This window comes from Corvus hawaiiensis, chromosome 25, assembly GCF_020740725.1.
Source record: "Corvus hawaiiensis isolate bCorHaw1 chromosome 25, bCorHaw1.pri.cur, whole genome shotgun sequence".
NCBI classification, from domain to species: domain Eukaryota; kingdom Metazoa; phylum Chordata; class Aves; order Passeriformes; family Corvidae; genus Corvus; species Corvus hawaiiensis.
Window position 1 is genome coordinate 5,703,273 of NC_063237.1, and position 27,982 is coordinate 5,731,254.

General features: G+C 45.1%; 2 protein-coding genes across 4 annotated transcripts; one reads left to right on the forward strand and one right to left on the reverse strand.

Moving 5' to 3' along the window:
• Nucleotides 1–221: 221 nt before the first annotated feature.
• Nucleotides 222–13,497, reverse strand: IL18 (interleukin 18). 3 transcript variants are annotated; one of them, XM_048328610.1, is made up of 6 exons: nt 13,413–13,490; nt 2,784–2,857; nt 2,150–2,158; nt 1,528–1,665; nt 639–784; nt 222–514 (listed from the first exon to the last, which is right to left on the reverse strand). In XM_048328610.1, the coding sequence occupies exons 1-6, from the start codon at nt 13,451–13,453 to the stop codon at nt 269–271; spliced, it is 654 nt and encodes a 217-aa protein (XP_048184567.1). In that variant the 5' UTR covers nt 13,454–13,490; the 3' UTR covers nt 222–268. The 3 variants fall into 3 exon arrangements, with proteins under 3 accessions (XP_048184567.1, XP_048184568.1, XP_048184566.1); XM_048328611.1 differs by lacking the exon at nt 13,413–13,490 and adding an exon at nt 3,751–3,826; XM_048328609.1 differs by lacking the exons at nt 222–514; nt 639–784; nt 1,528–1,665; nt 2,150–2,158; nt 2,784–2,857 and adding an exon at nt 3,949–7,089 and having other exon boundaries at nt 13,413–13,497.
• On the forward strand, nt 13,447–27,982 carry BCO2 (beta-carotene oxygenase 2). Its single transcript, XM_048328608.1, is given in 14 exon segments — nt 13,447–13,716; nt 13,719–13,878; nt 14,669–14,761; nt 18,085–18,289; nt 19,248–19,459; nt 20,388–20,503; nt 21,906–22,008; nt 23,069–23,197; nt 23,325–23,485; nt 24,007–24,174; nt 26,045–26,182; nt 26,335–26,517; nt 26,884–26,994; nt 27,299–27,982. Coding segments are annotated over 14 exon segments (2,163 nt in total). The 3' UTR covers nt 27,413–27,982.

A 27,982-nucleotide genomic window follows, 5' to 3' on the forward strand; every position in this document is an offset into this window, starting at 1 on the left:
TCAAAAGCTGTTTGGTCAACAGGCATTAAAGATTTTAGGGATCAAATTCTACAGGACTGTATAGATACGGACATTCTCATTTCTTCCGTGTGTAGTTCTCTTCTATCTGACTGGAAAACATTCTTCTGCTTCTTTTTGCCAAGAAATTGCATTTATTTTTTTAGTAAGTACTGACAGTAGTTAAAACTGACTTGTTTTAGATAAAGAAAGACTGAAGTTTCTTGTATAAAAAAACAAGCTGTATTTTAAAACTGTTGGAAGTGCTCCATCATAGGTTGTGATTTTCATTCTGACTGAAGTTACATAAACTTATCTTCATGGTTTCATCCACTTCATCTTTTGACAGTTTCTTTAGGGTTAATTTTCTCAAGCAGCCTTCTTCCTCAAAGGCCAAGAACATTCCTTTTTCCATTGAGTATTCAAACTTAAAAGCTTTGGAGGAGCAAGATGTAAAGGTCTTTTTGAAGAAGATGATGTTGCTTTCACCGGGAATTTCTTTGGGAACGTCTCCTTCCTGAGGAAGAAAAAAGGGAACAGGTTAATCCCAGCACAAGCCCTGACCAGTTTTATTCCAGCTCTGAGTTGTTAATTCTGCCTGTTGGTTTTGTACAGATGAGGAGAGGGAAGCAGATCCTTACCTTGAATCTAACAATCATTTCCCCACACTCCCTCTCACAACACATGTAGTAACTTTTGTCTTCCACTTGGACACTGAAGGCCACGGGCATCCCTGCTAAGGGCGTGGTGGTTTTGTAGCAGTGGATGCTGAAGTGCATCCCTTTGCCTGGAAATAAATTGATTATTATTGACAATCTGCTTAAAGGGAGCTGCAACAACTGAGCTCAGTGATGTTTTACCATTCCACTGGCAACTGGCTGTCTTTCCAGGATATTCTTCCTGGCAGAAGAGCCAGAATTTTTATGGCTTCTGGTTCTACTTTCTGCAGTCAGGCAATACTAAAGCAGGTGAGGTCACCAGGCAGTGTGGGGAGGGTGTCACATCCTTCTGTGTGCGTGCAGAAAGTGAGACTGGGATGTGGAAGTGGCCATCTGTAAGTCAGATCATGGCTGGATATAGGCGATCCGGAAATAAATATGGTCAATAAATAGAGCTGTAAATAAATTGCTGAAGCAAAAAGTCAAAGCCAAAACTGTAAGTTTATAGCTAATACTATTAGAAGAAAGTAAGACCTTTCAGTGTCAATGCATTGTTTAAATTTTAGGGGTATTTTTGTAATCTAACATTAAAAAAAATGGTGAATTAGGAATTTTGTGATCAGAGCCAAGCAAAAATCTTAACAGCCCTTTTTCTTTATGGGACATCCTGCAGGCTTTGATCTAACCCAGAAATCTCCATCACCAATGCCCAAGACACAGAATTTCACTCTGTTAGCTTAGTTTTATTCTTGAAAATGAAGTTTTGAGTCATTACTCTCAGTCCCATCTGAGAGTGGATGATTACAAAGAACAAAACCACCTCTAGGATAAAGCAGCAGAGCAGTGGTGATGGTTTATATCTGGAAATTACCAGATTGCATCTCCTGGTCTGTCACATCCTCAAAGGCTGCCACGTTCAGATCTGGGCGCACCACGAGCAGTTGGCTGTTCACATTCCTCAGCACTCGGTGCAGAATCTTTTCCTTGCAGAGGGCATCACACTCCAGCTCTGCAGGAACAAGAGTAAAAAATAAATCTGACTATTTTAGCTGCTGTCTCCTCAGCTCTTGATAGTTTGCTGCCAGCTTAATCTTGTCATTGCAGATGTCACGTGAAAGGAGTTCTTAGAATGACATCAAACAAAAGGAAGGCCAAATCATCTTTTACACCTCTGCTTGAAGCAGATTTTCCAGAATACGGAAATTTATTTCTATAAGCAAGAGAAGCTGCTGTGTTTGTTAGTGAGAATTCAGAAGCATCAGTTCTCTTTTGCCCAACAATTAAATTGCATTGAAAGGTGCTGTCAGGGAAGCCAGTACCGCGTACCTTGGGAGGAATTAAAGCAACAGCAGCATCAGAAGGAGCAGGTGAGCTGTAGCTCTGGTTTTTTGCAGCCACTCTCAGTTTGGAACTTGTCCTCTCTGGGTTAGTGAGTGTGGCCATGTTCATGTGAAATGGGTAACAAAGTAGTAAAAGATGAGCTCTCAGCTTACCATCATCATCTTGGTTCCAAGTGAGCAGTGGAAAAAAAAAGGAAAGAAAAAACAACATTAATAAGCTCTGCCCCCACAAAAGAAAGGGCTTTTACCCAGGCAAGGCTGGAAGCCAGGCAGCCACCTACGTGTTCCCACAGCCCAGTGCCACCAAGGCCGAGCTGCTGTCACTGCAGACAGGGTTTATTTGTGAACAAAACAGATGAAACCCCAGTCATTTGAGAACTGGAGTCACCACCAAACCAGAGGTATGCAAAATGCTTTTTTAGGGTTATTTAAGGGTGAGAAGGTCACTCTAAGCCTAAAACAAAGGAATAATTGCATGCAAATTTTTGGTTTTATCAGTGCCTTTAAGTGAGCAAAAGGACAAGAAGCAGTCATTACAAATTGCATTTAAAGAAGAAACTGTTTTCCAACTGACTTTATTCCAGATCAGAAATTACTCACTCCAAGTCCACCCTCCAGTATTCCAACTCTTCTGAGTGTCCTTTCCCGGAATATTCCCCTGACTCAAATACTTGGCTAACAACACTTAAAACTGAAGCTTATGGGAAAATGAGGTGAAATCAGACAGGCAAAGGAATTGTGTTAAATCAGGATTCAAACAGAAAAGGTTATTAAATGCTCTAATTACCGTCAAAATAGAGGCAGGAGTTTTTTCCAAGTTCTACTGCATACACCAGAATCTCTTCAGCACTCATCTTCACCCTGCCCAAAGCACAGGGAGAGAAATCAGAGTTAACCTCGATGCTCCTTACCCCATAAAGGGATAAAAGTTAAGTCTACACAGACTGATCTTACAAGGTGCCCCCTAGAACAGCATGAGCTTCCGAAATACCCACGTTAGAACCCATTCTGACTGCCTCTAGAAAGGTCATCCCTTGCACTAAAGATAATGTATGTCTTAAAACCAGGTGAACAATGGGAAGATCTGGCTCTTGCACTGGGATTTTATTGTTCAATCAAAATACCTGTCTCACTTCCACAGCTTTTTCACCAGTCAAAAGCAATTTATACAAAACAACTGAGCAATATCAACATAAGTAAACACACACATCCAGAGGAATTAGGGTGTGGAATTGCTGTGGCTTCCTTGTCCCTCTAGCAAAGCATCTCGAGGAATGTATTTGAGAGTGATTTTTCTCTATTTGTATTTTATATGGTTTTTATCTAGTTGTAGCTGTGCAGAAGAGACAGCAGGCTCCTAGCAACATCTTTGTTCACAAACACGCACACCCAAGCCTTAGAAATGAGGCATCACAACACCCAAACTGTGAAAGCCTCATCCGCTGCACGTTAACCACGAAGTCAAGGACTCCTCTGTTATTTTAAAGCCCAGGGACAAGCACAGGCAGGACGTTTGACAGAGGATTAAAGGAAAAAATGGCCCTTGTTTTCATGGGTAAAACGTAAAATGACTGTGCTTCTTCCCTTGATCATAGAATCATAGGATCGAAAAGGTTGGGAAAGACCTCCAGGATGATCAAGCCCAACCTCGAGCAGTAAAAGATGGTTATTAGACCTTTTACCAAGGACGTCTGAAAGGAACGGCACAAGCTCAAAGGAGTTTTTAGCTTACTGGCGGACGTGGAATGACTCACCCTGGGGAGCCGCAGGGATGCGGGGCGGGAGCAGAGGTGGCTCACGGTGGTGCCTTGTGGCTCCTCGGGAGCTGCAGCCGGCGCTGGGAGCCGGGAGAAGCGCAGGATGGGTGGGTGGGAGCAGAGCTGGCTCACGGTGGTCCTTTGTGGCTCACGGGAGTCCTTTGTGGCTCCTCGGGAGCTGCAGCCGGCGCTGGGAGCCGGGAGAAGCGCAGGACGGGTGGGTGGGAGCAGAGGTGGCTCACGGTGGTGCCTTGTGGCTCCTCGGGAGCTGCAGCGGGGCGCTGGCAGCCGGGAGAAAGCGCAGGATGGGTGGGTGGGAGCAGAGGTGGCTCACGGTGGTCCTTTGTGGCTCACGGGGGTCCTTTGTGGCTCCTCGGGAGTCCTTTGTGGCTCCTCGGGAGCTGCAGCGGGGCGCTGGCAGCCGGGAGAAGCGCAGGATGGGTGGGTGGGAGCAGAGCTGGCTCACGGGGGTCCTTTGTGGCTCCTCGGGAGCTGCAGCCGGGCGCTGGCAGCCGGGAGAAGCGCAGCTGTGGAGTGGCGGGGTGAGGGTCGGGGCTGTCCCAAGGCCACCCGGGGTCACTGCCCCGCCGCTGCCGGGGATGCCCCAGCCCGAGGGAAGCGAGCGCTGCCGCGGCGCTGCCGGGAGGGGCTTTTTGGCGGCTGGCGGCGGCCGAACTCGGGACGCTTTCCCAAGATCTCTGCCTACGTCCGCACTTCTGGCGCGGCACTTCCCGTCCTCGCTGCAGAGGATAGCGCCTATGCAAATCTGGGGTTGCGAGGGTGGATTTGTGGCGCTCGGTGTCACGCCGATGTCAGCGGGCTCGTCCTGTTGCTCCTCCAACATCTCCTCCCGGTCCACGCCGCCTCCACGGCAGTTTTGAGGCAGGTGCTGCCCGTGCCCATCCGGTTCCATTGCTCGCTCCCTTGCGCGTGTTGGTTCTTGAAGGCAGCAGTGCCAAGGAATGCTGGCATGGGGTAGGAAATCTGCCCTGCCAGCCGTTTGTGCCGAAGCAGCCTCATGGCAGGAGTTCAGCTCCTGTTTTGGGACAACGCCCCATCCCTCCGTTCCGCGCTGCCTTTGGGGAGTGTTTAAAGCAGCAAACGCTGAACTCAGTGATGGGACAGGCCCTTAAAAACCAGGGAAGCGAGCTTGGGAATGAATCATTTACCAATTTGTCTCTCCACGCCTTGATTTGCTGTTTCTAACGCTCATCAGAATTACGGCGTTCAGCTCTGCAGCTCCGTGGGACAACTGAGGAGCCCCAAGTTGTGGGGATGCTAAAAACACCCCAAACCCCCAAGTCAAACCCAAACCCACGTCTCTGAGACATTCCCTAACCTGTTCACATGCTTGTTACTGCTCTTGGAGATAAAAAAAAGCACCCAAATTTCATAGGTAATGCTTTAATATCTGTATGATAAACATAAGGATATGATTTTGAGGTTAAAAGCACATCTTTCAACCTTATTTGAAATAATACAGATAAAAACACTGTCTCTTTTACTCATAAGCCTGGATTTTGGCTGGTTTAGCCTTGGGACCAGTGTATTTCAAGCAAACAAAAACTATGGGTGTGCTACAGAAATTTAGCTGCTTGCTTTAAAGTTTTTGAAAGGAACTAACAAAATCGATTCAAAAGAAACCTAAAAAGCAGAAGAATTCAGCAGCAGACTAAGCCCTCCTGTTTCCAACAAACAAAGAAAAACACGGTTTTTGTAACATGTTTTCAGATAAGAATCTATATCCCTATTTATAGACTCGCTGACTGAATTCCAGCAGGACATAAAAAATATATTTGTAGCTTTCTAAATTGAGCTGACTTCTGTTCCTGGCCACCCATTTCTATGTATTTTCCCAGTATTCATTTTGTAACAAATAGTTCCTCCTGCAAGCAGGATCAAAATGCCTCTTGGTCTTTTCCAGCTCAAATAATCAGCTTCAGCCTTTTAAGTTTTTACCTCTGAATAAATTTCTTCAGCTTCAAAATAATATTCACAACTCTTTTCATCACTCCAACTGACTTCTAAAATCTTTTAATTTGGGCACCAGAGCTTTGTTCAGGAGAGTTCCCCATCTGGGTGATTCTTGTTCCCAGATTCTTTGCATTTCACTGCCAAGAAAAAATTCTTTAAAAAAAATTAATGCTGTACGAATAATTTATCATTTAAGTGTAAATATACATTCAGATCATTATTTATTTTGTATTAGCTGTTGGCACGAATATTTTTGGCCTATTCCATACAAAAACTAACAGGAAGGAGGACTTGGTCTTTCATGTCAGCCTTTTGAGAGCCTTAAGATTCAATTAGTTCATTGAACACATTGAAAAAAAGGCATTTCCTTCTCTTTTGTGCACATATTTGCATTTTTCTGGACCAGACTCTAACACATACAATAGCTTTTGTGCTAGAGGTTAAATTTTCATTTCTCCTGGAATTTAGTATCTTCAATCTCAAAGGAACTGCAACTGCTTTTAGAGTAATGGCTTAGATAACTTTGCTCCGATTTTAAAGGAACTGGAACTCCAGTAAGAGTAAACTCTCACCCCTTGGATAATTTTCTTTTAATGTTATTTTTAGTCTGAGCTTTATCCATAGACTAGCATCTCCGTAAGATAATGGAAATGAAAATTCAGATGTTTAATTTGTTCTAATTCAGGTGGTCTGTTAATAAAAATATCTTAACCTACTAATGGTGACCCAATTAAGTAAACACCTTAAGAACATTTTCCTAACATATTCTGTCATATCTGTTTCTTAATGTTTAAATCATATTGCTAATAACATAAATATCTATAAAATAAATATTTGAGAACTAAATGAAGCGGGCCATGGCAGCTTATTAAAAGTTGTTTCTATTTTGGGGAAGTATTTAGTTCTTGTTCTTTCAGCAGTTTGATTTCTCATGCTGAGGTTTTAAATTTCAGAGTCTATTCGGATAATAGACATGAGATTAAGATCCCTTCTACTCTTAAAAACAAAAAAATAAAGATAAAAGGGGGAAAAAAAGAAACTAAACCAGACCAGTGACAAGATTTATATACCCTAACATACATCACATACCCTAACATAAATCACATACAATAAAATAACATATCCTAACATGAATCCTTAACATAACGTAGCACAACATTAACATAACTTCAGATCTTGCAATTACTTATTTCACCATAGGGGACAATGCCAGGATTTAGGAAAGCAGTACCTTGAAATGGTGTTTAATCTCTTTGGATGCTGAAAGTTCTCTCCTGAATTGTTGTGCCCTGTTCGTCTCTCTTGCAAAGGAGCCGAGGGGTGACTCAGTCGCTTCTCGGTGAAACCAAATACCATTTTTACCTACAGAAGTGAAACACAGCCTCAGGAAAATACCATTTTATTCTCCATTCTTTAGAGAGAGAAAGGAAAAAAAGGTCTTGGTAGTTGAGCATTTTGGTGATGTTACTCATTTTGGTGATGTTACTCATTTTAGGGCTGTTACTCATTTTAGCGCCTGCTCTCTCAGATTGCACTTATTTATGGCTCGTATTTTGAGGTGGAGCGTGAAATTCCAAGGATTTCGCTTAGAAAGTGAAATTGACGGGAAAGGTTTGAGGAACTGTTTAAAGCTTTAACAGAACCGCCCGGACCGGAGCCGCTCCCTCGGCCCTCAGGGGGCACCGGGGGCCGGTCCTGGTGCTGCCACCGATCTCGGGCAGGGCTCCGGGGGTGCTGCCAGCCCTGAGGGGAGCGGGTGTCCCTTGTTTCTCGTCCCTTGTCCCTTGTCCCTTTTCCCTCGTCCTTTTTTCCTTGTCCCTTTTCCCTTGTCCCTTTTCCCTCGTCCTTTTTTCCTTGTCCCTTTTCCCTTGTCCCCACAGTCGCAGCCCCTCACGGCCATTGCCCGCCCCGGGCCCGCCCGCCCGCCTGAGGGGAAACCGCGGGGTCGGGGTCTCTCCTGCTGACCTCGGTGCTCTCAGGGTCTGGGGAGATCAGAAAGGGATAAATCCCCTCGGATGAGCCTTTAGGCTGGCCCGGGACTCCCCGCCGTTCCCCCGCCGTCTCCAGCCCGTCTGAGGTGCTGCCTGCGCCGCGAGGAGAACGCCCTTGCGGAGGAACAAATTACAGGTTTTACACGTTTTTATTTAAACATCCTCCCCAGCGTGACCGCTCAGCAAACACCGCGTGCTTTTCGTGAGGCAGCCATGGCGAGCGACGCGCAAAAAGCGGATAAAAATAGAAATAGACGCAAAAAGACGGAGGTGAGCGGTGCTGTGTGAGGGAGGACCTCCCTTCCCATGTCCTCTTCTGGACTGAAGGCACAGAGATCCACGGCACTTTAGGGAGGTTTGGGGGAACACAAATGACTTTTTCGTGTGGGGAAACCGCAGTTTCTCTGAGGGCTTGAAGCCCAACAAAATTGGTAAGCACTGGGACATATTTATGTAGAACTTCTTGAGAGCAAGCTTCTGAAGTACACCAGCTTTTACTGGTATAAACACTACATGAATCAGTATATCTATATAAATGTGTGTGTATATATAAATAAAAATGTGGGTGTATATACAGAGATCTCAATCTGGTACTTTCCACCCACTTCCCAAGACGCTCATGAGGCTGTGAACCCAAATGCCACTTGCATCTTCTCCAAAAACACCCTCAAGATCTTTTTAAGCCTCTTCTTTCACTCAGCTAAACTCTGTGCTAAGCTTGTTTTAAGTCCTAGAACCTGTGTTTTTCTAATGTGCTCTGTTGTTAGAATGAAGCTTCAGAAATTCCTCAGTTCTCTGACAAAACAGATTTGGCTCCTTCTGAGAACTCGCAGTCCCTTTCCAACACTGAACCACTGGAAAAGGTTTTACATGGTGATGTATTAAATTTACTGAAAGTAAGTATGGAATGACCTAATTTGATGTTGAGATTCATCCAAATGCTTAAATAATTTTTTTTTCTCTCTCTCAACAGAGATGGGCAAAGAAATTAATAGCTTGTTATCAAAATATGCTGACATTATAAGGCAAGTTAAACTTTGTTCTATTCGCACAGGAATTTTTTAATTGTCTAGATAAGATGGATGGGTGGCTGCAGTTTAGGGAAATTAGCACTGAAAACTGTCAAACACAGATCTTGAAAGAAAAATGCTGTTTTATGTTACAACAGAGAATTAATTTGGTCAGAAATCGGGTATTCATAGAAAATCTATTTTTAAGAAAAACATAAAAGTAGTGAGAAAGTTAATGGCATTAGCATTTATTTTAACTACAGATCTCTTCGCTTTAGTGCAAGAGCAGCAGTGGACTCTTCTTATGTCCAGGAACTTGATGAGACCTTAACACAAGCCAGGGCCATAGAAAACCACTTAGAGCAGAAAAGGGAGAGGCTGAAAAAGAGAGTCACTGTCATTGCCAGTACTCTGCAAAGCTAAATGGAGTTTATGGCAGAAATGCAGAACCAAAGTTGTGTTTGTGTATTCAAACAAACTGTGATGAGTGTTGTGATGTCTGTTTCTTGTATAAATATTTCTGTCAGTTCAGGAAACTTCCAACAAGTTAAGCGGCTACTTAGTGTTTCAATACATAGTGTAGTGGTAGTAAAAACAAATCTGAATATCTGTTTTAAATCCTGTGACTCAAGGGATTAAGACATTAAGCCATCTGGTTTTTACTGGTTAACCCATTTAACATAGTAAAAAACATTTCTGTGAAACAGAATTTTATGATGTAAGTGGAAAATGACCTCAGATGATTGAATGTAAACCATTTCCTGGTTATGATTTGTTGGGTTTTTTTTTTCTTTTCTACTTAAAAAAATGTTTTTGTGCTAAAATCTTAGTAGAATATACTTGCAATGTTATTCCCATTGTGCCGCAGAATGTAAACAGGTTGAAAAGATCAGCTTAGAAATAAGAGAGTTCTATAAAGAACTTTGAGAAAGCATAAAGTCTTAATTTAAAACTCATTGTAATACTGGTACATGTGTTACACTTCAAGGCCTGCTGATATAAAACATAATCAGAGCTTTGTTGATGTCAATAAATAAACAGGTAACATGATCTGGAATTACAGTGTTCCGTTCTTTTGTTATTTGGCTATGTGAGTTGTTTTCTGATACTCACTTTGTCTGAGAACACTGAGCCCTTTTTCTTTCTTATAATTTGACTCTGTAAAAAAAAAAAAAGATACATGGAATGTACAAAGGATCACTTGTACGAAGTGTGGGGCTTACATAATAAAGAAAAGTACTGGAATAAGATATATTTACATCTTTACCCCAGTAGTATGCAGTGATTTCCTCTTTAAATCCTCTCAGACCTAATCCACCCTCCTTTCCCCCTTGCCTCAGCTCAAAGCCAAATGTGCTACGTGTCACAGCGACATGATTTAAACCAAAGAATGAGAGGAACTGGACATGTAGGGTGAGATTTAGATACCTAAAGATGCAGATATGTCCTTAGCAGGATTTTCAAAGTGCCTAAGCATGGTGTAAGCGCCTTACACACTTAGGAATTTTGGAAAATCCCATAAGGTGCCTATCTGCATCTTTAGCATCTAAAGGCTTTCCAAAGTCTCACCACTGGTTTGCATCATATTTAGCAGTCTCCTATTTTTTCCCTGATATTCTCACTCTTGGTAATACTGTTTATACAGAGAAATGTGGAAGAAAAAGAAAAGATTTAGGAAGTGACATTTTCTAAAGTATTGTGCTGGGTGTTTCAAAAATCCACGCTCATCTGTAGTGATGACACAACCCAGAGTTTCAAAATGACGTCTGCCAAGGGTCTGAACTCAGACATTCGCCCACAGTTATTTATGCAAGGCTTTAAAGAAGAGTTACACAAATTTATTTACTGAGGAATATCTGCCTGTTACCTGCATTTTAGCTGTTTGTGCTTGGGGAAATCGTGCAGCCTTTTTACATCATCTGGATTTGGATCGTCTAGATTTAGTTTGTATGGCAAATATATCCAACTATTATTAAGCACTAGAACTTAGATTTTGGGATACAATAACTGTATAAGTTTTTCTCTTAGGGGATCAAGTGTTCCTGTTGCAGCAGTTTGCTCTATTTAAAAACGTCATAAAATCCAACAAAAATTAGTAAAACTCCACTTTAGAACAATTAAGGACTGCTTAGTGCAGTTCAATTCAAGATATAGCTTCAGAATAATGACTCATGTTTTTCTACAGTGATTTCTTATACAGTTGGTTGTCATTCCGTTTAATAACATTTAATAGAGTGGGATCTCTGGGGTAATAAGGGAAATTTAAAATCTGAGGAAATATTGAAAGTAAAGCCAGTGAGTATGGCCACAGTAACCCAGGTGAGCTTATGAACAGTGTAGTTATTAAATTTTTTAAATTACTAAGAGCAACAAAGCTTCTGGTTTTGCTGCACAAATATAGGTGAGGATATATATATATAAATAAACTAAGTAAAATGAATAAAATACGTACTTTCATAAAGTTGTGGCTTGAAAGGGTAAGTTCAGAATGTTTAAAACACCCATTGAAAATAAAGCAGCCTCTCCTCTTGTGAAGTTAAATAATATTTCAGCAATGGAAATACATTAATCATACATTTATCTCTCCCTGTTTAAAGAGAGCTTCCCGTAATTATTGTGCTGGCCAGAAATATGGAGCACTTTTCTGTTGGCTGGTCTTTAGCGTTCCACTTAATATCTTGTTAAGAGCTTGTGTTCCACTTAATATATGGACACACTCATTACATACAGTTTTCCTTCTAAAACATTAAGGAACAAAATTTTACTAGTTTCCCATTTGTCTACAACTCATCCACCCCACAAATAATGCTGCTGATTGCCTCTCTCATGGACTTCAGTGTTTATTGGGAGAAACAAAACAAATTTTCTCTTCTGATCTGACACTACAGGCTCAGTCATGCTCTCCTTGAGGAGTGAGCTCCTCCTGAAACCCATCTGGCACCGGTGCCATCCCTATCCGCTTTCCAGTTTTACTGCAGGAGGTTTGGACAGAAAATTAATTGGCTTTAAAGCTGCCAAATCTGATCAGCAAAGCTCAGCCAATAACTACGTTTTCTTTTAAGCTTCTCCCTTCCTTGTTTAAGCTCCAGCCTGTAAATTAACAAGAATGTCTAAGATGACAGATCAGTAACAGAATATAAATGGATTTTTTTTTTAAACCTGGAAGCACTTTAGATGAAGTTTCAACCCTCTTGGAGTCAAGGGGATCTTGACACTGAGTCTTTACATTTCTGAGCTTGCTGTGAATTCCTCCACAGGCTGGAAAGTGTAAGTGATGAAAAACTCAGTTCCTCTCATTGCTCTTCTATTATCTAAAAGCTAAAAATGGGAAATAGCAGATAATGCAGAGAGTTTAGATAATCAGTGGTGAGAATTTTTCCCTGAGAAAAGGCTGATTTTGACTGTTCGCTTAAAATGAAACTGCCTTTTAGCATAAGTGTGGGTCAGAATAGAAAAAGACCAAATCTAGTAGGTAACAGAGGTGTTTTAGGCTCAGGATATTCTATGCAGAACTCAGTTTTGTTAATGGTAGACTGTTTGACCTTTGAATTGTCTTTGAAAGTGGCACTGGAAAAGAACACAGTGGGTGTTCTGCATCATCAGGGGGAACAGCCAGAAGAAAAAGGAGGGGGCAAAGATCCATAGCTCAGTGAGCCTAAATCCCATCCTGGAGAGAGTCTGGAGAAAATTTCTTAGCTATGACTTGGATAACAATACATTAAAAAAAAAAATCCTTTATCAGAAGAGCTGGCTTTATTTGGAAAAATTACCAGTGGGTACAGCTTGGTGTAAGCTCATTGACACCATCCTGTGTGATATTACATAAAACAAGAGCAATCAGTAAGTAGGGACAAACAAATGAGTTAAAAAGTCGATTAATACTCTTTTTTTTCTGCTGGATCAGCCTATGTGGTATTGCATAGTGATCTGCTTCCAGCTTTGCTTATCCCAAATGATTTAGAAGCAGGACTTTAGAGAATACAGTCTATTTTTAAAAGAGCGGCAAACTAGAAGTCACAAATGCATCAATAATGTACATTAAAAATTGATTGTAACCTCAAGAAGATGAAGGGTCGAGGGGAAATCAAGATTTCTGAAACCAGAAGTAATAAAGAGCTGAGAAAACGTGATCTGGGGGAAAAGGTTGAAGCAGTTGGGTTTGTTGAGAGAAAACACAATTTAAGGGAGGGCATTATGAGTTATAGAAAATACAGCAGTCAAGGGTTCGTTGGGTCTTGCAGGAAGGACAGGAAGAAATCAGATTAATTTGCAGCAGATTTAGGATGAGAATTAATCTGTCTGTGGAATGGGGTCCCTGCAGTGCTGTGCCTGCTGCCCTGCTCCCTCTCCAGGCACAGGGCAGCTTTTAAGAGCTTCATAATGACGTGAAATAAATGTTTCATCACATTTCCAAAGCGCTGGCAGCTTCCTCCTGGCATCCCGAGGGAAAGGGTCTGTCCTAGGGCCGGCTCAGCTGGGAACAGCAGAGCACGGCCCATTCTGCTGGATTTGGTGGGGGAATCTGGCGTGGCAACCAATATTCCTGAAACCTTGAGGTTCAGTACGGTGCAAAATGGCTACTCAGGTTTAGAAACAAAAGCATTTTGTATCCCAAGTATTTTCGGGAGGTGAACAAGAAGGCAGACTGAGCTAATTTCAAGACGAGAATTTCTGAAGGAATTACCTGGGAGCCCGGCTGCTCTGATACACAGATCCACATGCCATTCTTCCCTGTCTTCCCGTCTCCCCGGCTACACCTCGAGCAGATTTTCCCAGGCGCGGCAATGCCCAGGCAGGCGCGGCAATGCCCAGGCAGGCGCGGCAATGCCCAGGCAGGCGCGGCTCACCTGGCCCAGGTGCAGAGCGCGTTTGGGGCCGCTGAGCGCAGCGCCGGCGGCAGGACGCGCCCCGGCCCGCGCTGCTGCGGGCACGGCTCTTATTGTGAAAGGATGATGCGAGGCACCGCTCACCTCCCGACCATCCCTGCCTGCTGCTGCTCCCTGCCCTGGCACCGCTAGCTCTGCCCGGCCACTCCGAGCCGATGCCTTCTGCCCGCCGGAATATGTTAGCCCAAATCCTTTTGTCCGCCGCCAGCCTCCTGCTCGCTCATCTGCTGCATTTCCTCTGCTCTTTGATGCAATTCATTCCAGGTAAAATGCATTAAAAACAACCCCTTTCATCCCATCCCCTTGGAAAGAGGGTTGCTGCTGCTGCTGACGCGGGTCGGGAGAGCGATTCCTACTGTGAGAAATTCTAAGCGGAGCGGTCTGAAGTCTTTGTTAGATGGCAGAAAATGTGTGTTATTTATTGAATAGATAAACGGGAGTGGTAGGGATTACAGCAGATACAGATGGTTCAGAGCTGGGAAAGCATCACAGAGCAGATTCTCTGTGCAAGGGAGCCAGCTGGAAGTGGGCAGGGAGAGGGTTCTTTGGAGCTGCATGGCTGTAGAGGCTTTAATGTGTACGTGCAAATGGGGAACTACCCCAGAGGATTCTGTTTCACAACCTGACTCTGCAATTTGTAGCATGATTGCACAGCTTGAGCTGCTTTTTGTTTGGGATTTTTATTTCTTTGTTTTGTTTATTTGTTGGCCTGTTTTCAGAAATTAGGAACCAACAAAGATCATGGCTTAATTCACAGGAATTTCTGCTTTTTGATGGTGGTGGTGTTTTTCTGCCTTTATAATTCAAACCATTGCTTCTGGGGTGTCCAAAGAGCTGAAAAACTCTCAAATCTGCCTTGTTGTACCACCAGAAGACCCCAAAGTGTCGAATCTATTTCTGCTGGGAGATCAACAGCTATTTCATGTGCACGAGTTCTCTGTCGCCTTTCTCCTTTCCTCCCTTTGAGCCTTCCCCTGCTCCTTTTCTCAGTTTATTTTTTCCCCGTGCTTTTTGTCTTTTCTTTTCTGTTTTTCGTTGCTCCTCTGGCTGTTAGCGAGGAAGTGGGTGGCTGAGCCCCTGGCCATGGGGAACCGAGCAGCTTCATGGAACAAGGAGCCCAGCTTGGACACTTCCCAGCGCTCCCAAGGCAAGTGCTGCGCCTTCCTTTTGGAAATCCCTGTGGGAGCTCAGGGGTCCAGCCCTGGGGAAGGCTGGAGTCTGTAGGGCACAAATCCTCAGCTCTGCTTCAGGCTGGGGGATGGAAAAACTGGTTTGTTTCTGTCTTGTGGCAACCTGTGTTTTACAGGGAACAAAACATTGCCGGTGCCAGAGGATTATTCCCAATTTGAAGGGTCCTTAGGGAAAACAGAATTCTTGAGTCACTGTCCCTGCTTGATGAATATCATGAGCATTCTATTTGCTAAATTCTGCCCCTAATTCTGGCGGTCCTGGATGCCCTTCTGAGTCAAGCAATTAGGCTGTGTGTGGGAGGTGCTTCCTGAGCGTTGGATTTGAAGCTGTAGGTTAAAATCAAAATGGATTTGGCCTCTCCCGTGTGATCCCAGTGTTAGCAAATGGCTCCCATAGTTCCTCCACCCACCATTACAGATTTCATGTCCCGCTCACTGGTGTTGAAGTACAATTTAATGTCTGATTCCTGATGACTCCACCCGCAGCAGCTTTCTCTTGGAGAGCCTGGTCCTTCATCCCACCATTTCTGGATATAAACAATAAATAATCAATGCTGGGCTGTCACTTTGTGCTGGACAGAGAAATCATAGCACACACTGTGCAGGGAAACAGGAGCTGAACAAAGTGCTAGGCCAGGATCACTCTGGAGTGATTGCCTGCTGTGTTTGGAAGAGGCTGGAGGAGCGTTCCAGCTCCGTGTTTGGTACTGCCTCTGCTCGGATATTCCAAAGACCTTAAGCTTGTTTTTAAAGGTCTGAGGTAGGATGGAAACTACAGTGGAGAAATGAGGGTTCTGAGAGGGCAGGTTGTGATCTTGTGCAGATTTTCAGATATTCAAGCACACACAGAGAGCCCCACTGGGACTGTAGAGCTTTTATTGTGGATTCCAGTTCTTCCACCTCGCAGTGTGGCCAGAACAGAAGCAGGAGTAATTTTATTTGCATGTTGTGTGACATTAAAAACCAATCTGTCATCTGGCTTCTGCAGAGAGAGATTGGTCCCTTCCTGGGGAGCTGGATGTTACAAAAAGTTTGAATTTATGACTGAGCTTTCCCCTGAGGGTGGAACACCCTTTTTGCAGTTACTCAGGAACAGTGTTCAAGGCGGAGTTGTTCATGTTCCCTGTTCATGTTCCTCAGTGTGTTGAAAGTGCAGTTAAATGCAACAGTTATTCAGATTTATTTTTGTTTAAGGGGGAAGACATGTAGGATTTTTTTTTCTTCCTGTACCCCTGCTCTCCTCCTACCTATTCAGAATTGTTCTACAATAACTTGTCTTCTTTCTGGAAACTTCTGGTTTGGCTCATGTGGGTGTTAGGATTTGATCCCATTTTGCATGCACTTCTGCCAGGATCTTCAGCTCATGTGAGCGATTCCCAGAGGGAAAAAGTAATCCATTCTCTTGCTCTGCTTCTTTCTCCCTCTCTGGTCTGGAGTTGGGACATTCCCTTAAATGTTCTTGTTGTTTAGAGTCCATTCTATTAAAACTCCACTTTGTAGGGGATGCTTTGGAATGAGTTCTAAGTAGATGACTTCTAACTAGATCAGATTTCAAGAGGGATTACTGAGATGATCACGTGCATGCTTATCGCAGGACAAGGAGAACAAAAAGAACTTTGCTTACTTAGCTTAGGAAGTGATAGGTTCTTCACCCTAAAAACAATGCAAGAAAGGGAAAACTACCAAAGCCACATAACAGCACTGCCAGAAAAACAAAAATAATGTCCTTTGGTAATTTCAAAGCATTTTCCTGATCTGGACAAGGAGCAGTTATCCACAGAGAGAGTAAGTGCCTGTAGACATAATAACTTTTAAGACAGAGTTCTTATATATGAATTTCTGGGACAGCAGTTGGGAGGGGTAGACTTGGGATGTCTTTCCCAGCCCTGGTCAGGCTCTTTTGTGGAATGTATCTTCCAAAAATTTCTATTTACAGTGCTTTCCAGAAAGTTTTGATGTAGTGCCATCTTGAGTCATCCCGGCTTTGCTTCTGCTTGGATGCAAAATATCTCCTTATGGACGTGTTCCTCTCATTCTTTAATGCATATTTTGCACCTTTGCAAACCAAATCTGCATTTCTGCAAACACTTAAGAGATCTGAAGGAGGATTTGGGGATTGGCACGTTGGAGAACTACATTGGAATCTTGCATTCTACCTTCCTGCGTGCCTAACACCCAACCTGCTTGTGGCTGCGCTACAGAAACAAGCTTAGAAAAATTCTGCCTGCCAGCTCAGCTCCTTTGCAGGTATTCTGGCTGAAATAGTGAATTTCCTCTGGAGATGTTGAGCAAAGGGTTTCAGAGGCTCACAGGGAAATTTGGCAGCAGCTACCGTGGATTACAGGATGTAGGCCAGAAGCAGCAGTGGTGAAAGAACAAAAAATCAGAGTGAATTCAGTGACAGCCTGGAGTCCGTTTAGTGTGTGGTGTCTGCACCAGCGCTGGGTGATGGACTTCTCTCTGCCACGTGCCCTTTTGGATCAGTCTTTCACTCCCACCTCAGTGTTCAGCGTTCCAGGCTGGTTCCGTGCTCCGTGGTCTCGGGGAGAGCAGCGGAGCGGCCGCACTGAGGGCAGGATGGGCCGGTGCCAGCCCGGGGAGGGAAGCACCCCTGGGTAAATCCACCTCTGCAGCTAAATGGATTGCTAAAACAATCCCTGTGTTGATGAGGCTTTGCAAACCAGGCTATGGGAGCCAATCACTGACATCACTGTTTGCTCGCAGCATTCCAATCACTTCATGCTCTCCTGGGGCTTTTGTCCTGCCAGCTGGAACTAAAAAGGGGTTATTGCAGTCAAACCCGAGGCTCCATCGGAAATCATCCTTCTCTGCTTATTTCCTTGCCAAATAAAACTTGTAGATCTGTTTTGTCCTGTAAACGTGTTTCGGCTCTGTTTCATTTGTGTTCTTCCCTTTTTTTTGGGATTGCAGTTACTATTTTTTTCTTCTCTCCTTTATGAAATAAAATCCAAATATACATTTCTTTGATTAAAAGAAAAGTTATCATCTTTTCTATCATCCTATATTCTATTACCTCCTTTGGGCTGCAGAACTGGTGTCTCTTGTGGATTAACTACAGAAGAGTAAAATCCACTGGATTTTCAGCTCCTGTGGATGTGTTGGGTTTTGTGGCTTTACCTTGGGTATCCACCACAACTCGGCTGCTTGCAGATGCTGAATGCTCTTCTCCCTGACATCCAATCTCAAGCTCTACAGTTGTCACTTCATTCCAGTGAAAATCTCAATTCCCTGCTCTTTGTTCTCCCTGCTCTCTTTGCAGGTTTCGAGAATTACCTGCCGAGCCCACCCAAGGAGCAAATCCCCTGCCACAGACCCAGGGGGCTGCAGTGCATCTCCCCCCTAGTGCAGAGCGTGGAGGAGACCCCCGAGCCCATCCCAGCCAAGATCAAAGGACATATTCCCAAGTGGATTAATGGAAATCTGCTGAGGAATGGCCCTGGCAAGTTCGAGTTTGGCAATGATAAGTAAGTCTCCTTTAACTGACTTTTTAAATGATCTGGCCTGAGCTCTGCCTAAAGCTAAAGGGGACCCCCCTCACCACTATTTGGAGCATCTTTTAGTTTCTTTTTAAGTAAGGGAAGGAAGAAATATCGATCTTTTGAGAACAGTTTCTCCTTTATTTGGAAACTCCCATTTCCTGCAAGGAGGAGCTGAATGGTGAAGTCACCCAGGCTGGAGAAGCTGAGTCACAGAGAGGCTCTCACCACTCAGAGGGGTGGGATGAGGCAGCTGGGCTGGGGAATAAAACATCCCCAGCTCTGGTCCTCTGTCCTGAGAGAAAATCCATCCCTGAGCACTCTGAAATTCAGGGCAGGAACTTGGAGAGTTGGTTGCACTGAGTGGTGTGAGCTGCTTTAGAAGCAAATCCATCCCATTTTAAAAAGAATACATTAAAATATTTCCAGCAGGCACCTACTGCCTGTGGCTTGGAATGTGCCATTCTAGATAATTGACAATTAAGCTGATGGCAGCAAATGGCCAAAGCTGATCTCCTTATCCTATTCCCAGAGTTAGACCCTCAGGTGTTCTGAGAGTCTCGCCGATTCCTTGGTTTGGAGAGAATAACATCCTGCAAGAAGCTGAGAGCTAAAGGCCTCTGGGTTTGCAGTAATAATTTCTATTGTTGTTGTACAGTACAGCACTAACTCTATTCCCTGTGCAGGAGGGGGTGCTTTACCTCCCAAAAAACCTTACACACAGCATTTTGAGTCTTCACATCCCACAGCTGTGAATACACTTGTTTTGTTTTGTTTGATTTGATTCAGGCATTTTCCCAAACAAAGCTGTGCCTGGTTAATTGTTCAGGGGATCTGGGAATCAGCTTTTACAAACAACAATAAACCTAAAAGCAGGAGGGTACCACAGAGCATCATATAATGCCCAACTCCTCTTCTTAATCTCTTTTTTTCTCTCTCCTGGAAGGTTTAACCACTGGTTTGATGGCATGGCCCTGCTGCACCAGTTCCAGCTGGCCCATGGCACGGTGACCTACAGGAGCAGGTTCCTGCAGAGCAGCTCCTACCTGAGGAACAGCCAGCACAACCGCATCGTGGCCTCGGATTTCGGCACCTTGGCCATGCCAGACCCATGCAAGAGCGTCTTTGGGCGCTTCCTGTCCCGCTTCGAGCTGCCACGTAAGAGTGGTTCTGTAAAAAATGAGAAGTGTTCTGAGATTTTGTTGGAGGAACTTGTGGTTAGGTGGAAAGGGAGGTGTGAGGAAGTCTGACAGACTTTCTGTGAGCCCATGGTTTTCTTAGAATATGACCCAAACCCCCAAATTATGCAAATTGGTGTCAGCCTTAGCTGGGGGAGGCAGAGTTTAATGTTTTAGTGCCACTTCAGCTCGCTCAATCCCGGATCTTGTTGCAAATTTTCCACAGAAATCTCTCCCCGAGAGAACATCCTGTGCAGTGCTGATAATGAGCATTACACCCTGATGTTCTACCTGAGACACAGCTTTGCCCTTAAAACACCTTGCCTTGCTAAGCTTGTAGGGTAAGTGGGCTAATCCCTCCCTTCCTGGACTAAGGGGCAGGAGATTATTGAGTAGGGTGAGGGATGGCGTTGCACAGGAATGGAAGTTCCAGTACCTTTAGGATTCTGTGTATGTCAGGGAAGAAAGAGGCTTAAATGCGAGCAAAGTGCTCCCCACTAAAACCAGAGCAGGCCCGAAGTTTGCAACTTGTTGCTCATGCTGTGACCATCCTCTGTTCCTTCTCTCCCCTGCTGCCATGTCCTCTGTCCTTTCCCAAGGTGCTCACACCTTCACTCATGGTGACTCTCCCCACATCCCCACGCCAGCTCCCTCAAGACATTCCAGACCTATCCACGTCCCCCATCTGCCTTTCCCCAGCTCCAGCAGTGATTTCCATCCCTGTCCTTGTCCCTTTGACCTGGCTTCACCTGTGCAGTTTCCCTTTGTAGATTAGCGAGATATTTCCAATCAATCACACAGAGATTAATATCACTGCAAATGGGTTTATTTGTTTAAACATGTCTAACTTGCCATAATGTGCCATGAGCCACACAGAGCTGTGCACAACTCCAGGATTTCTATTTCAGAGCCCAGTGACAATGCCAGTGTGAACTATGTGCTGTACCAAGGGGATTATTACGTCAGCAATGAGAATGTCTTCATGCACAAGGTGGACCCAGAGACGCTGGAAACGAAGGAAAAGGTGTGGGCAGTGGAATGAGGGAGCTGGGCTACAGATGGTGCACAATCACACCTTGCTGTTTCTAGGAGCAGCAAGGGGGAATCCAGTTTCAAAGGAATTTGTCTGGACCAGCAGCATCTCTTTTCTGAGTCCCTGAACGATGTGTGCAGCAGCAAGGCAGCGCTCTCAGGGGTGGAGGTGCTGTCACTGCCCAGCTGGGCACAGCTGGCATTTCTCCTCTGCTCTCCCTGCTTGCCTGGGCTTGTCTGCACCTCTGAGCAGAGCAGGAAACAACTTTTTCCTGTGTACAAGAAAAAGTCAACATTGCTGATCTCACACCTGCCTTTTCCCTGGTGCTTTGCTTTCATATCTCTTCCCTTTATCTGCTTGTTACACCTCAAGCTTTGCACTCTCCAAAGCTGCCCTTCAAAGCCTTGATCAAGCCCTCTGTTGCAAAGGGGTGCTTCAGCTGCCACTCGATTTTCTCCTCTGCTAGAAAATGACTAAAACATCAGAGAATCTTCTCCCTCTGTCCTGAGCATCCTCTCCCAGGAGCGTGGCTGGATGTGACAGAAGGATGTGACCTGGGACAGGACAGCATAAGCCATGTGTCCCCCTGCCTGTGCCCTTAGAGGGGATTTGGGCTGGACAGCCGTGAGAAGGGCTGAGGGAGGATTCTGCCCTTCCTGAATCAGTGTTTACTGTTTGGCCTGTTTGACACCACAAAATGCCAGCTCAGAGTGTCCTCAGGCCTTGAGGGAGCTGTTCCAGGAGTCCCTCCCTCCCTGCAAGATCAGTAGTGACACAAATAAACTGTGTACAAAGCACAGCTACTGATGTCTCCTGGAGAGCTGGGTGATTTGCCACCTGATCTGGTTTGTAAACCAGAGTGCAGTGATGAAAAGACACGTGGGGATTTTTAGGTTCAGCTCTGTTGAACCAAATCGTCATAAAAAAAAATCCCCTCAAGCTGCTTTTTTAGATGCAGATTGGTATTTTTTTGGCTAAGTGAAGAAATGGAAGGCATGATTTTACATTTAAACTCTCCAGTTTGGGATGTCTTAATAGGACCTGGTTTTCTGAGCTTCCAGTGACAAAACTCTTGGTGATTTTTGGGGCAGTGACTGTCCCTTCACACATCTGCTTGTGCTTATTATGGGCAACATTCCCACTGTGTCAGCACTTGTGCCATCAGGAATATTTATGTCTTCCAAGGAATGGTCAGTGCTATCAGTCCTGCTTTACTGATAGAGAAACATCCTTAATTTTCAAGGATTTCAGGAAGACTGCAGGCAGAATGAAGGCTGGAGTCCAGATCCCACATTATTAGTAATGAATAAAGTCTGCCCCTGTTCCTCAGACTTCCACAGAACTGACCCTGAGGAAAGTTCTGCGCTGACTGAAAAATCTTTGGCTTTTCCAGGTGGACTGGAGCAAATTTATTGCAGTGAATGGGGCCACCGCTCATCCCCACTACGAGGCGGATGGGACAACCTACAACATGGGCAATTCCTTTGGGAAGCATGGTAAGAAGGGCATGGCCAGGCTGATTTTTTGGGCAGGGTGTACAGGATGCCTGCTGGTGCTGCTCCTTCTCCTGTTGAAGAAACACCCAAAGAGACCTTGAAATTGCTGTTCCTGAGTCAAAATGTCAATGGCAGTCTGTCCCATAAAATTGGCTCCTCTCAGCATTGTTTCAGATGCTTCTGACTTTGGCCTGTGAATATCCAGCAGATTCTCCTCTTCCTCTCCCAAGCTTTGCTGGAAAAAGGAGAATGATTTTTTTTTAGGTCCCATCCAGTATTGAAACCTCATCTGAAGAAATTGAACAATTAGCCTCGTGTTTTTCACTTACAATAATTGGCTTTTGATGAGCACCAGAAGTGTTTATGCAGGAGAAGAGATGGAATTTATTCCAGTAGCCTGGATATCTTACAGCAAAGCTGAATTTTGTGGGATATTTTTCTTCTTCTCAGAACTGTGAGCATCTTGATAGGATCCTGTTGCATCCATGTGGCTGCTCAGAGCCATCAGTCCCTGTGAGCTGTGTGAAATCCCTCTTTTCCAGAGGCCTCTGAAAACAGCTGCTGCCCTTTACTGCGATCCCTCAGGCTCACTCCACCTTGTCCCAGTTTTGATCATTTTTCATTCTTGCTGCTTTTCATTTCCTTTTGGCCTCAGCAATGTCCAGCTTTGTACCACATGATTTTTTCAGCTGGACACACCAAACTCTGGACTATTATTATTCAAACATGCTGCTCTTTCCCGCTCATAGGCTCAGGTTTATTAAATGAGCATCACCAAGGCTCAAAGTTTTCATTTCCTATGAGCTTGGTTTCTATCCTGCTCCTGTTATTATAGGAGAGCACTGCAGGCAGAGCTGGCATTCTCCCAGACTGAGAAGATCCTTCTACTTCCTTTCAAGCTTCCTTTTCTTTGTTTTTCTTTTGGTAGATAAATCCTCCGTAGAACGCTTTACTGCCTGCTGGTTTTCTGCTCAGTTTAGGAGAGGTGGTTCAAAGTATTCCTGGGGAACAGGAAGGAGCAGAGCCTGAGTTTGGTTTGAACACCTTTTGTGCTTTCCAGGGTCCAGCTATAACATCATCAGGATCCCCCCCCAGGAGTCAGGCCATGGGGACACTTTGGAGGGAGCCAAAGTGGTGTGCTCCATCCGTCCCATGGACAGGGCAAAGCCATCCTACTACCACAGCTTTGGTAAGATTCCACCCCAAACTCTGGGAATTTGGGCAAATGGGAGGCAGAAAGGGCTGTCCAGTTCTCTCTGCCCTTGAGATGTTTTCTGGCCTCATATTTGGGTGATACTCCTTCCTTGCCTCCTCAGGAATGACTGAAAACTACATCATTTTCATCGAGCAACCCCTCAAGCTGAACCTGTTGAAGATCATCACCTCCAAACTCCGTGGGAAAACCATTTTGGATGGGATAAGCTGGGAACCTCAGCACAACACCTACTTCTATGTGGTGAACAAGCACACTGGGGAGGTAGGTGGGTCTTTGCCCCCTGCAGCACCTGGTCTGGAACCTTAGATCCCAAAAATGCTACGTTGCAGCCATGGGGAGTTTATGAATCAATCCAGAAATTACTGCAATACAGGCTTTAAAGCAGGGGTGTAGATCTGTTAAAAATGGGATTTCTTCATGTGTTTTCCTCTCCATTCATTTCTTTGCCAGCCCTAAAAGGACAGAAAGGTGGAAAGAAGCAGTTTGGGGTTCATGAGACTTCAGCACAGGGACTGAAATGCAGGTCCCAGGTACTCCAGGGTATAAAAAAGGTCAGAACCTGTGAAAGATGCACAGCAAGGGGCTGCTTGATATTTTGGTTTTTCTTCTGGTTTTGCTCCTTACTGCCTTAAAGCAGCCCTTTTGTGCCAACACAGCGACAGAAGGCAAATCCCAAAGAATGAGTGGGGGATGAAATGGGAGAGAGAGAGGATGAATGAAGCTCTCTGAGGTGAGGCTGGGAGCTCTGGAGAGGAGGTGCAGCTGTCCCCTGGTCCCTGCAGGTGCTGCCAGGGCAGTGGTGCTCCAAGCCCTTCGTGACCTTCCACCAGATCAACGCCTTCGAGGAGCAGGGCTGCGTGGTGCTGGACCTGTGCTGCCAGGACGACGGCACCAGCCTGGCTCTGTACACGCTGCAGAACTTGAGGAGAAGTGGGGAAGGGCTGGACCAGGTAAGATCCCTGCCTTTGCTTCCCAGGATCTGCTGAGGCCCCGCGGTTGAGTGGCTTTTCTGCAGCAAGGCTCAGGTTGGTGGAATGGAGAACACCATGGGGACAAAAACTGAAATGATCATCTCTCGATGCTTTCTTCCCTTTTAAATCTCTCTCCATGGAGCATTCCCTCAAAACTTTTCAAGCTGGTGTGTGGCACAGAGCTCCATAGCCCGGCAGAATTTATTTCCGGTTTAAAACCTTGGTTTTAATGACATTTGTTTTCCTTCTCCCTGCGTAATACAATTTTCCCCCAAGAAATTACGCAAAATACGTTGTAGCATTACTTAAAAATGGAAAAAGAAAAAGGAACCCTGTTCTTTAAGGCATTACTTCAGAAAAGGAGCAGTTTTTATGAAAATCACAGAAGCACAAATACCACGGAAACCCCTGCCTTGTTCCCCACAGTCACCTCACCCACAGCACGTTCGAATAAATTATTTATTGTGTCCAGCTCTGTGAAAAAGCCCCATTTCAGGCCCTGTGAGGGGCATTATTTTGCATAGGTCACACATGGGAAAAGTGGGGTTGTTTTCAGTTTCTCACCCTGCAGATGTGTTTATTGGAAACCCAGCGTGCTGGGGGGGCTGCTGCATGTTCAGACAGGACTGAACTTCCTCTGTCTGTGTCCTGAGCTGTCTGGAACCAACTCAGCTCCGACCTGAAAGGACCACAGCTGTGTCCTAACAGGTTCTGCTTTCTTTTGGCATTTATTTTGGGTTTTTTTTCAAGTATTTTTTGAGCATATTCAAGTACAGCAGAATGTTAATCCCGTTAATCCCACATCTTTCTCATCCTTCTCTGATGGAATTTGATGTGGCTGAAGGGGTCCTGGGCCTGTTTCCAACGCTGGGCCTGTTTCCAACACCCACATTCTTCAACTGACAAGTGGCATCACCACCAAACTTTACCCACACACGGGAGGGAGTCATTTCAGAACAGAATCTCGACCTTCACTGCATCAAAAGCCTCAGGCATGTCTGGGCATGACTTGTCTCCTTTCCCCACATCATGTTCAGTGCTTTTGCTTGCTCACTAACCCGTATTTTGTCAGCCAGGTTACATGAACCAGAAAAGTTTTGAAAACTTTTTTCAGGGTTTCAGGATGAACACATGTGGTTAAAGTGAAGTTTCACAACTGAGCTGGTGAGCTGCAGACTGAAGTAACTGAAAGACACCAAAATAGGGTTGTTGTCATTTATTTTATTGAGAAGGTTTAATATATGGGAATATGATCAGTTCTAAACTTGGCTTGAACTGAGCTTTAGTGGCAGTGGTGGAATTATCCCTCTCGTGCAGTGTGCTGGGTGTCTGCCACACTGGGGGCTGCACTTTGCTCCCCAAGTAAATCCATCCTTCCCCTGGACTTCAAACAGGAATCCATGTGTACCTGAGCACGGAAGAGGGAATCCTGCAGGGTACCTTCAGGCACTGAACTGAGGCACAGTGCTCTCCTGCTTCTTCAGAGGGGGATGTAGAGCAACATAAGCCTGTTCTAACTAAATAAAATTTAGTGCAGTGTCTGTCCCACTGCTGGATTTGGAGATAGTGGACTCATTTGCATACCCAACTCAGCGTTTATTACTGTGAGAACAATGCTGACCCTTTTTAATTCTTGTCTTTTTGGTTCCTACTGTAAATTACTGGAACGTGCAGAGAACTTCTTCTTTCCATTATGTGCTTTACCTTACCAGAACTTGGTCAAACACACCAGGAAAAGAAGAAGAAGAATTCAAGGGTGTCTAAAATTTCAGAATTGTTCCCCAAAAGTGCATTTAGCCTGGAATGTCTCTCCTCTCTCCATCACCATCTCTTTCTGTCTCTGTAACAGGTTTATGCCTCAATCCCCAGAGCTTTCCCTCGCCGCTTTGTTCTCCCTCTGCACGTGGATTCAGACACACCCGTGGGGAAAAACCTGAACCCACTGCCTTATACCCTGGCAAGGGCTGTGAAGGATGCAGATGGCAAGGTGTGTATAAATAATGCACATTTACGCAGCAGATGCTGCCCCGTGCCTCAGAGCTTTAACCACCTCCTCGTTGTGCAGTGGTTGATGGGACCACTGAGCTCTCCTGCCCTGTCCAAGCTGAACCAACCCTGCTGTAATGCACATTTCTCCAGGTCTGGTGCACACACGAAAATCTCCACCCTGAGGGCTTTGAGAAAGTTGGGGGCCTGGAGTTCCCCCAGATCAATTACGCTCGGTACAACGGCAGGAGGTACCGGTACTTCTACGGGTGTGGATTTGGGCACTTGGTTGGAAATTCCTTGATCAAGGTTGATGTGGAGACCAAGAATTTCAAGGTGAGGTGAAGTCAGCTTATCGAGTCCTTCCACTGAACTGGATTTGAAGATGTGTCATTTACTGGGGGCTTTAGGGCTTTGTCCAGATGGGTCTGGGATGAGATTCCCAATTTCATCCCTCACCTGGCACCTTACGAATATGGCACAGTCACCAAACAGGAGAGGATGGCACCATCACACTCCTGGAATGAAAAGAATTAATTAAAGTTGAACTCTTTAAGTTTCTTGGGGCACAGAATATTTCCAGGTGCCTTTGTGGGGAGCACTCTCAGTTGTAACTCTGTTCCCTGTAGTAGACAAGTATTAATGAAATGAAGCTCATCCATGTGTTCCTGAAGCTCATCCATATGCTCCTGTGCTTGCTAGATTTGGCAGGAGGAGGGATCCTACCCGTCAGAGCCTGTCTTTGTGCCAGTGCCTGATGCCACGGCAGAGGACAGCGGAGTCATCCTGTCTGTGGTGGTCTGCCCTGCTGAGGTAACTTGCTGTCAGTAGTTTGTCAAAGTCACACAGCATTAATACACTTTTTAAACCCCAGAACTGGGTTTGAGGCTCCCTGGCAGACAGCTCCTTGCTCCCCAAGGGGTATTGCTCTGCCATGCCCAAGCACAGGCAGTGCAAGTGGGGGTTTTCCTTGGAATGTCTGTGTTTGCCAAGTGGAACCTGTGAGTCGCAGTGCTCCTGTCCCACAGGTTTGGTCTCCATGGCCTGCTTGTACCTTTGTGTGCAAGCACAGTAGTTCAGCCTGGACACTCACTCTGCCTTTCTCTTCCTCCTGCAGAACCAAAGTGCTTTCCTGCTCGTCCTGGATGCAGAGACCTTCCAGGAGCTGGGGCGAGCAGAAGTTGGGGTGCCAATGCCTTACGGATTCCACGGTATCTTCACTGCCCACTGATGGGGACCACCTGGGCACCTCCTGGGACTCAGGGCCGAGCCAGGCTCAGAAAAAACCTCTTCTACTTTCGCCTCTCACCTTTCCATCATGTCTGGGATGAAGGAACTGCTTTTTCTCTACCATAACCTCCTGTTTTCCTAACAAAATACAACCAAGGAAGGCAGAAGCCCCTTCACTCCCACAGCCCACTGCTTTATCTCCATTTTTCTTACTATCTTGCTAGACCAGCTATAGCAGCAGTTCACAAAGAATGCCAGGTTGAGGCTTGCAAGGGAGAAAATGGAAACTGAGATGATCAACCCCTTCCTTTGGCAGCAGTGTGCTTTGAGGGGAAGAGAAAATCGGTGCTTGGGGCTGTGACTTTGCCTGAAATATGTAAAGCAGAAGAGAGGAGTAAAACCCAACAGGTGGGCCCAGTGAAGGGGTGTAAATCCCCCCCCACTGCATCAAGGTTGCCTTCAGTGGACTGCAGAGGGTAGGTGCAGACACTCCCAGAAGCTGTGCTTGTGCTGTTCTCTGTACAATAGCAGTGCTCTCAAATAAAGCCTTGGGAAGTTTTTCCTTTCTTTC